The sequence below is a fragment of the Monodon monoceros genome, unplaced genomic scaffold (genome assembly GCF_005190385.1).
Source record: "Monodon monoceros isolate NGI ecotype Baffin Bay Population unplaced genomic scaffold, NGI_Narwhal_1 Super_Scaffold_9, whole genome shotgun sequence".
NCBI lineage: Eukaryota > Metazoa > Chordata > Mammalia > Artiodactyla > Monodontidae > Monodon > Monodon monoceros.
Window position 1 is genome coordinate 24,743,385 of NW_021703786.1, and position 10,205 is coordinate 24,753,589.

Below are 10,205 nucleotides of genomic sequence, written 5' to 3' on the forward strand. Positions count from 1 at the left end.
CTAAGGAGTCATGTGGAAGTTACCCGTTATAGACAACTACAAGGGTCCGTCTAAACTTGGAGAACCTAGACTAATGACTAAGCATCCGACGGTGCGCCTATCCGATATCCTGCGCTGTCCTGCACAGTCTTGGCAGAGCCATGGGCGCTGCCTACAGCTAAGGCTCTGGTTGGGGGCCCCACAACCGCACAGCCAGCCCGGCCCCCGCCCGCTCCAACCTGTTCTCGCCTCTCCTGCTCCCACTGCCCCGTCCACACAGCTGTCTCGGAGGAAATGCTCTTTGCTGTGGTCCCAGGGCAGGCTGGAGACAGAACTTGGAAACGAGCCGCCCAGGGGAGGTCCACCCGCCCCCTCCTAACGGAGGTCGGCCAGCAGGCCCACTGCCCTCCACCTCTCACGCGCGCGCCCGTGTCTGGAACCACAAGAAAGGAGACCTGCACAGCCTGCGCTGCCCCCTTCCCTCCTCCGGCCCGCACGCACCGCGGAACCGCTCCAGGGCGCCCTCCCGGGCCGCGCGGTCTCCAAGAACCGCCGGTAGGCGGCCGAGCAGCTCCTTCGTCTCCGCGCTCTCGCCGAACGACTCGAGAGAGGCGCAGCAGGCCAGCGCCGCGTCCTCCGCCGCATCCTCCGCCCGGTCCTCCACCGGATCCTCCACGGCGCCCACGGCCGGCTCCTCGCTCAAGGCCATCCTCGGCGGCCGGACGGTGCCCGCAGACTCGCAGCCGGCTCCACACGCGCGCGGGGCGCAGGGCGTGGGACACGAGGCACCGAACGCTCAAGACTGCTGAGACAGAGAAGACGGCAATAACGCCGGCCCCGCCCCACGACCTCCGACCTTGCGCGCCGGCCCCGCTACAGAGCGCGCCGGCCGCCAAAATACTGCGCGCGGAGGCGGTGCCGACCCCGAGTGAGGCGGGGCCAGAGGGCTGGGTGGGGTGACAAGATCCCACAAGCCGGCTGCGCAGCCTTCCCCGAGCACGCGCGCTGAGTTCAGGTCCCGGGGGTCTTTCTGCAAAGCCGTCTGCAGGCGCGCAGGGCTGCAGTGGGAGCGGCTCCAGCCCGCTAGACAGGCACTTTCCAGACAACAGATGAGTGGGCACTCGTAAAGCCCCGAAACAATTGGTGATTCGGGAGGAGTGATAACGGCGCGGCTCAGGTCTTCCGAGACGCACACACGGGTGGCCGAGGTGCCCGGCAGCCCCGCCCCTACACGGTGGCAGCTCGACACGCCGACCCCCTGGATACCCCGACACCCTGAGCACTCCAGGCACCCGCCAGGGCACACCCCCTACCCAAGGCTACCGACACACACACACACACACACACCCTTCTATTCGAGCAAAAAACACCAGCTGCAAAACGGAGCGCGGGAGAGAAGCTGGGCAGTGGCTAAAGCCCATTGGGGGGGGGGTCTTTCTTCCACCTGTCCACCTCAGTAAGATGGACTTGGAGCCCTGCTCAGCCCCAGAGATACTGCTCAAGAGGTGCTCATGGTCCCCAACTCTGCCTAAGCCAGAAACAGGAGACCCGAATCCACAGGGGGCCATGACACCAAATTCCACCTAAGCAAACCCCAGATCTGTGTGAATTTCTGTACAGCTGTCATGAAAGTATCCAAACTCCAAGTTCCCCCCAGACTGGAATAGGTAATGAGCCTGTCGGAGACCTTTCAGGTGGTCTGGGCCCCCATAAATTAACCCAGCTGCATGGAGGACGGAGACGCAGGTGAAACTAAGACACACACAGTTCCATCCCTGAAACCACCGTGGGCTTTATTCATCTCTGAAGCCGCCTCTGGTACTGCCGCCCTGGTCCTTTGGCAAGCGGCTGGGCAGGCGACACAGGCGGGCTGCTACTTGAGAAGCTTCCTCATGGTGCCCAGGGATGGGCTCCTGTACTGCTTCCCGAAGTGGTTCCAGTGGTTCAGGTAGTTAAAGAGCTGATAGAGCAGCAGCCGCCTGTCAAACCCTGGAGCCTTGGGGACCTTCCGGTGGTAGGCGGTGAAGAAGGGCCTGGGAAACCCCCCGAACATCAAGGCAATCGCCAGTTCAAACTCAGAATGACCGTAGAAGGAGGCCGGGTCGTAAATAATGGGGCCGGTGTCGTCCTCGGCCACATTTCCTGACCAGAGATCCCCATGAAGAAGGGCGGGGACAATCTCTAGGCCACAAAACAAATCTGGGATCTTCACCTAAGAAAATAATTATTGTACACAGAGTTATCACAGGCCTGGGAGCCACAGTCTCCTCATCCAGTACTTGGAAATAAGGCAAAGACGACCTTGTGTTTGCTCAGGGTCCAGCCACCACTTTGTACCAAGCCCAGGGATAAGGATCCTCTGACTCCAGGGAAATGTAATTTTGTCTTAGTATTTACTACTAATTTAGGCCTAGAAGCGCTACAATTTAATGATTTCCATACAGTAGAGAACCTCAGAGGTTATGATTTTATTGTCATGTAGAATGTGAACTGTACAACCTGAGTGGAGTCTTTTTGTATGTAACTTAGCAAACTTTCTGCGCTATTCTTTTATTTCACAGCACATATATATCTGCACCTCTTTTGTAGCCTGATTACTTCAGCAATGAGTTAAATAAAATTTCTTTGATGCATGCTGATAGACTGATATGCGAGTTCTGTTTTTAACATTTTGAGAGTTACGTTTTGAAACCAATCACTTTGGTTTCAAAGTGCTACCCACACCTGCTCTAAGAGGTAAGACGTTGCCTTGGTGAAAAATACAGCATAAGAATGGACAAGAAAGTAATAGTAAATGCCACCATTTACAAGCCAAACACCTACATTTCACATGAGCAAAGTCTGAGGTTAAGTACCTGGTGACCAAGCACACGTGAGAGGTGCACTCAGGGATCAAGTATGCCCTCAGGTCCCATCCCCTTCTCAATTTCCCCATCAAGCCAATAGTCAGGACACTTATGGGTCCACGACTTGACCAGCTCTGCTCCAGGCTCAGCAGTCCCCACTCTGGCTCTGTTCTAGCAGGGGGTCCCACACAAATGTGGTAGGCTCATAAGAGAACAACCCCTCTCCCAGAGGATAATTGCTGTGCCCACCTGTAGCTGTGACCAGAGTTCTCGTGCCTCTCGGTCAGCATAGTCCTTCTCAATGAGGTCCAGCTGTGCTTGGAGCCGGTGCTGGGTGAAGAAGGTTGGCCAGTCATCCTGCCACTCGTTCACCTGAGCAACAAGGGAAAGGCGGGGCTGGTGCTGCAGCTGGTGGTCACAGGACAGAGTTATGCATGGCATCTGCCTAAACCCTAAAGCAACCACTAAAAGAGCACAGCAAATGTTATCGCTGTCCAACAAGGGAGATAAGATGGAATCATTAAAAATACTTACTTAGGGACTTCCCTGGTGGCGCAGTGGTTAGGAATCTGCCTGCCGAATGTAGGGGACACGGGTCCGGGCCCTGGTCCGGGAGGATACTGCGTGCCGCGATGCAACTGGGCCCATGCGCCACAGCTGCTGAGCCTGCGCTCTAGAGCCTGCGAGTCACAACTACTGAAGCCCACACACCTGGAGCCCGTGCTTCCCAACAGGAGAAGCCGTCGCAGTGGGAGGCCTGCACGCCGCAAAGAAGAGAGGCCCTGCTCGCCACAGCTGGAGAAGGCCTGCGCGCACAGCAACGAGGACCCAATGCAGCCAAAAATAAATAAGTAAATTATTTAAAAATACTTAGGGCTTCCCTGGTGGCGCAGTGGTTGAGAGTCTGCCTGCCGATGCAGGGGGCACGGGTTCGTGCCCCGGTCCGGGAAGATCCCACACGCCGCGGAGCGGCTGGGCCCGTAAGCCATGGCCGCTGAGCCTGCACGTCCAGAGCCTGTGCTCCGCAATGGGAGAGGCCCGCGTACCGCAAAAATAATAATAATAATACTTAGTTAATTCGAAAGAGAGATAAAGAATAAAAGGGGAGCAAAGAACAGAGAAGACAAATAAAAAGGAAATGACAACAGTTCCAAATCTAACCATATCAATAAGTACATTAAAAGTTAATTCGAAAGAGAGCATAAAGAATAAAAGGTGGGAGCTTCCCTGGTGGCGCAGTGGTTGAGAGTCCGCCTGCCGATGCAGGGGACGTGGGTTTGTGCCCCGGTCCGGGAAGATCCCACATGCCGCGGAGCGGCTAGGCCCGTGAGCCATGGCCGCTGAGCCTGCACGTCCGGAGCCTGTGCTCCGCAACGGGAGAGTCCACAACAGTGAGAGGCCGCGTACCGCAAAAAAAAAGAATAAAAGGTGCGACTTCCCTGGTGGTGCAGTGGTTAAGAATCCGCCTGCCAATGCAGGGCACACGGGTTCGAGCCCTGGTCCAGGAAGATAACACATGCCGCGGAGCAACTAAGCCCATGCGCCACAACTACTGAGCCTACGCTCTAGAGCCCGCGAGCCACAACTACTGAGCCCACGTGCCACAACTACTGAAGCCCATGCGCCTAGAGCCCAAGCTCTGCAAAAAGAGAAGCCACCGCAATGAGAAGCCCGCGCACTGTAACGAAGAGTAGCCCCCGCTCGCGGCAACTAGAGAAAGCCCACGCGCAGCAATGAAGACCCAACAACGAAGACTCAATGCACCAAAAAATAAATAAATTTATAAAAACAACAACAATAAAGAAAAAAGAATAAAAGGGGAGCAGAGAACAGATAAGACAAATAAAAAAGAAATGACAACAGTTCCAAACCTAACCATATGAATAAGTACATTAAATGTGTCTAAACACCCCAGTTAAATGACAAGAGATCAACAGGTTAGAAAAATAAAGCAATTTTTTTTTTTTTTTTTTTTTTTAGCGGCACTTGGGCCTCTTACTGTTGTGGCCTCTCCCGTTGCGGAACACAGGCTCCAGACGCGCAGGCTCAGCTGCTGTGGCTCACGGGCCCAGCCGCTCCGCGGCATGTGGGATCTTCCCGGACCGGGGCACGAACCCGTGTCCCCTGCATCGGCAGGCGGACTCTCAACCACTGCACCACCAGGGAAGCCCAAAGCAATTATTTTTAATCCAATTATATTTTTTAACCAAATTATAAGCTGTGTACAAGAAATGCACTTTATATATAAAAACAGAAACAGGTTAAAAGGATAGAAAAAATAAATCATGCTAACACTAGTCAAAAGAAAGCTGGAGGGCTTCCCTGGTGGCACAGTGGTTAAGAATCGCCTGCCAGTGCAGGGGACACGGGTTCAAGCCATGGTCCGGGAAGATCCCATAGGCCATGGAGCAACTGGGCCTGCATGCCACAACTACTGAGCCTGTGCTCTAGAGCCCGTGAGCCACAACTACTTAAGGCCACGCGCCTAGAGCCCGTGCTCCGCAATAGAAGCCACCGCAATGAGAAGCCCGCGCACGGCAACAAGAATAGCCCCCACCCACCACAACTAGAGAAAGCCCGCGCACAGCAATGAGCCAACACAGCCAAAAATAAAAATTAATTAAATAAATAAAATTTTCAAAAAGAAAGCTGGAGTAGCTATATTAATATGGAAGTAAATTTCAGAGCAAAGAATATCACCAAGTATAAAGAAAGTCATCTCACTATGGAAAGGAAGTCAACTGATGAGGAAGATATAATAATCCTAAATAATTATGTCCCTAATATATGGCAAATAAGCACATGAATAGATGCTCCACATCCTTAGTCATCAGGGAAAACAGAACCTCACTGAGATACCTCACAATCACTAGAATGGCTACAATTTTAGAAAAAGGAAAATACCAAGTATGTGAGGATGCCGAGGACCTGGAATGCTCATACACTGATGGTGTGAATGTAAAATGGTATAACCACTTCGGAAAATACTTTGGTAGTTTCTTAAAAAGTTAAATATAAGCCTACATTTGACCTAGTCATTGGCTCCTAGGTATTTACCCAAAATAAATGGAAGCATTTGTCCACACAAACTCTTGCACATGAAGGTTCATAGTGGCTTTATTTGTGAAAGCAAAACCTGGAAACAGCTCAGATGTCCATTAATGGATAAACACACTGTGGTTTATCATACAATGGAATGGACTTTTGACACAGGCAACAACATGGATGATTATCAAAATGTTTGTGCTAAGTGAAAGAAGCCAGACAAAAAGGAGTACACACCATATGATTCCATTTATATTAAATTACACAAAATGCAAACCTATCTATGGTGATAGAAAACAGATCTGCACTTGCCAGGGGCAGGGGAGGGCAGGAGGAAAACATTACAAAAGGGCAGGAGGACACTTTTTTGGTGATGGATATACTCATTGACCTGACTGCGGTTAGCGGTTCACAGGCACATACATATGTCAAAACTTACCAAACTGTACATTTTAAATAGGTGCAGTTTATGTCAGTTATACTTTAATAGAGTTGTTTAAAAAAAAAAAGATGAAAAGCTTATTTTATACAAAGGGTTACTTTGTGAAATGCCTTAAGGGAGGAACTTTCCGGAGAGCATGCATCTCTGGTCAGCATCCTCAGCATGGAGACTCCCTGTGCAGAGGGTTGTGGTGGCCGAGGCCCTGTGTTCACCCCCTTGGTGCTATGTGCACCTCAAGAGAAGGCGGGAGACCCCCTCCCCAAACAGCCTGAGGCGTATGGGATGGCATGCCCTCGTGCTCCATCTGCCTGCCCAGGCCCCTAGTGTCCCAGCCTCGGTCTACCTCCTTGATGACCAGGTCATGAAGACACAGCTGGAGACCAGCACTGGCTAGCCCTCCACCTGAACCAATGGGCCATGATCCCCTCACCCACGAAAATATATGACCTTCCCCTGAGCTACCAAAGGCGGGGCCTCCTGGGTGCATAGCTGGTGGGAGGACCCAGCTTTCACCTGGACCAGGTGGATCAGGATGTGTGGCGGTCAGGGCCTATGCTCTGAAGCCAGACAGGGCCAAACCCTGGCCCCTCGGCTTACCAGCTGCATGACTCGGGTACCACCTGGCTTCTCTGCACATCATTTTCCTCATCCATAAAACAGGTCAATGGCAACCTGCCTCCTGGTGTTGCGATGGCAACTGGGGAGTTGAGTCAGACACAGCAGCAAACAAACTGTGTCAGTCCTCTGACCGAGCCAATGGCCCCAACAGGGCTCAGCTCACTAGGTGCCACCATTCAGGGTTGCCCCATGAATGGCTGCAGCCCCTAAGGGCCCACTCAGTCCTCCCAAGGAGCAGGGAGCCTCTTGAAACTTCAGGCTGGTCCATCCATGCTATGTCCATCGGACACTACATCCAGTACCATCTTGTCACAGCACAAGGAGGTAGACCAGGTGTCCTCCCAGGTTTCCTGCCCCTTCCTGGCTGGGCTGCAGCTAAACTAGGTTGGTTCACTGATCCTGGACTCTGAAGGGGCACTCGGGGGCTGCCTGTGTCCCAAACAGGCCAGCCCCATCCTCACCTGCTTCGCACATCAGGGTTCTGTGTACACGTTCATTCCTCAGTTCTCGAAAAGCCACTGGGTGAGGTCACCCAAATCTCTGGAGACTCATAGCTCTTAAACTCAACATCTGAAGCAGGATAACAAGCCATATTTGGCCATACTGGGCTGGGACCACACTATTGTGCTGGTCACTGGCTCCAGACAGGTGTGTAACCCCCAGGGGAGCTGGCTTCAGCAGAGATTCATAGGGTCTTAACAAGCCTGGTAAACCACCAGGTACAGTTCTAGGGACCCCAGATGTGAGGGCTACCCCTTGAATAAGATCCCTAAATCTGCCTCCAGCTTCATAAGGATCTTGCCTCTAGTGACCTCCACCTGGAAGAACAGCCCTCTGCCCACACCCGGCAGACATAAAAGTATATCTATTGTACAATATGATTCCATTTATACGAAATGTCCAGAATAGGCAAACCCTAAAGACAGAAAGAGGTTCATGGTTGCCGGTGACTGAGGGCGGGGGATGGGGCGTGACTACTAATGGGTGTGTGGTTTCTCTTTGGGGCGATGAAAACGCTCTGGAGTCAGATAGTGGTGGTGGCCGCATAACACTGTGAATACACCAAAAATCACTGAACTGTACGCTTGAAAGGTGACATTTATGTCACTGAATTACCTCTCAACAGTACTAATAGTTTTTTTTTTCAATAGTACTAATAATTTTTAAAGGCCCCAGGAGACGGGCTGAGTGACCAGGACTTAGTCCCTAACCTCTAATGCTGCCTTACCCCCACCCACTTCCGTCCTCCACACTTAGCACATGCCCTCCTGTGATATGGCCTTTGCACCTGCTGTTTCCTCTGCTCAGAATGCTCTTCTACCTGCCCCACAGCTCCCCACCTCCTCTGAGCTCTGCTCAGTGAACCTCGACATCTACTCTCCCCAGCCCATTTATCACAACTCACACTCTGCTTTCAGAAATCAGATAGTCAGGGGCTTCCCTGGTGGCACAGTGGTTGAGAATCTGCCTGCCGATGCAAGGGACACGGGTTCGAGCCCTGGTCTGGGAAGATCCCACATGCCGCGGAGCAACTAAGCCCGTGCGCCACAGCTACTGAGCCTGCGCGTCTGGAGCCTGCGCGTCTGGAGCCTGTGCTACGCAACAAGAGAAGGCCCGCGCACCGCGATGAAGAGTGGCCCCCGCTCACCGCAACTAGAGAAAGCACAGAAAGCACAGAAACGAAGACCCAACACAACCAAAAATAAATAAATAAATAAATTTATAAAAATAAAAAAAAAAGAAGAAATCAGGTAGTCAGACTTGCTGGTGCCCAGTGGACTGGCACTCTGTCACACACAAGGGGTGGGGTGACCAGCATTGGGGCATCAGGAACTAAGCAGAAGCATCCTCGCCCAGGCACTCACCTGTGGGATGAAGCCGCAGCACGTCACCGTGTGGAAGCCGAACTTGCTCACATACTTGGGACCGGCACCCTCAGCCCTCTGGCCTGTCAACAGAAAGTGCTGCTTGGCTTTCTCTTAAATGTCAGACCTCAGCAGAGCATCAGGATGGGCCTGGGCTGCACTGCTGGAACATGGGTGGCTGAGGTTATACTACACATGGTAGCAATTGGTCCACACATGGACCAGCAAGGACACGCCTATCTCAAGCACACTGGACAGCAGAGGGGTCATGAGCTGATTCTACTAGCTTATCGTCAAAATTCTTATTTAACAATCTCTTTTTTCACACTGCAGTCTACAGGCAGGTGGTGTGCAACCCAACCCATTACTGAAATATCCCCCCTAAGCACCAACCCAGGGTAGATGCACCCAGGTCAAGGGTGCACAACAGCAGTCTGAACATACCCACTCTGTTCTCCTCCTCCCTCAACTTCTCCCTGAGCTTCTGGTTGTAAAGGTGCAAATCTGCCATCTGGTCTCCAAGTTTTGATGCCTGACTGAGGAAAGAAGAAATGCAGCCAATTAAAATAAGAAACAACAACCAGCTCGCCTGTTCCATTTTGAGAAATGTTTTAAATACCTTAAAAACTACTCTCTGTTCTTTAAAAACTGAAAAAAATGAACTGTAGGCAATGACCTCCAAAAAACAAAATAGTATAAAATCACCAAGAGGGGTAGGCTTCTGTTGAAGCCCACAGAGGTACTGGGAATTAAGGGACAAATCAAGGGAAAAAGTAATGTTAAGTAGAGTAAAAAAAAAAAAGGCTCCCAATTTTTGTAAAAACAAATGTAAATCACATATAAGAAAAAGACTGGGATGATAATCACACACCAAAATGTAGCAGTGACTGCTCCCTGCTTCTGGGATGATGGGCGCCTTTAGTTTTCTTTACATGAGTTTGCGTCTTCCACCATTTTTTAAACAATGAACATACATAACTTTAATAATTAGAAAAAAAATTAAGGACTTCAGATAATTACTAGATCAGACCTCACTGCCCAAACTGAGCTGGCACGGGTGCCCTCTGAGCACAAAGCAATGGATGGTTCAAACACGCTTATTTGGCACAACTTTGTGGAGCCAAACTAACCTCGGACTCTGACCCTGCATGGAAAGCAGGAGCTCCTGCCTCCATCAGGGATGGCAGGTGTGGTTCTGGGCCCTGCCTCTGCTCCCTGCATGGAGTTGTATGGGCAGCTCAGCAAGAGGCTGCTCCCCCTCTCTCGTCTTCCTCTCTCTGTCTCTCTGTCTCTCTCTCTCTGTCTCTCTCTCTCTCTCTCTCTCTCTCACACACACACACACACACACACACACACACACACACTCTCTCTCTCTCTCTCTCTCTCTCTCTCTCTCTCTCTCTCTCTCTC

At 51.6% G+C, this 10,205-nt stretch overlaps 2 protein-coding genes across 4 annotated transcripts in view; both read right to left on the reverse strand.

Moving 5' to 3' along the window:
* Positions 1–867, reverse strand: part of TBCD (tubulin folding cofactor D) — a 184,312-nt gene extending 183,445 nt beyond the window's left edge. For both annotated transcript variants that reach the window (XM_029210935.1, XM_029210934.1), the window contains exon 1: positions 481–867. In XM_029210935.1, the coding sequence (XP_029066768.1) occupies positions 481–688 (208 nt within the window). In that variant the 5' untranslated portion in view covers positions 689–867. The remainder of the gene's footprint in view (positions 1–480) is intronic.
* An 878-nt stretch (positions 868–1,745) lies between these two features.
* Positions 1,746–10,205, reverse strand: part of FN3K (fructosamine 3 kinase) — an 11,445-nt gene continuing 2,985 nt past the window's right edge. Inside the window, exons 3-6 of one of the 2 annotated variants that reach the window (XM_029213289.1) lie at positions 9,240–9,331; positions 8,796–8,878; positions 3,075–3,197; positions 1,746–2,191 (exon numbers count right to left, since the gene is read on the reverse strand). In XM_029213289.1, the coding sequence (XP_029069122.1) occupies positions 1,853–2,191; positions 3,075–3,197; positions 8,796–8,878; positions 9,240–9,331 (637 nt within the window). In that variant the 3' untranslated portion in view covers positions 1,746–1,852. The remainder of the gene's footprint in view (positions 2,192–3,074; positions 3,198–8,795; positions 8,879–9,239; positions 9,332–10,205) is intronic. The other variant, XM_029213290.1, reaches the window with a different exon arrangement.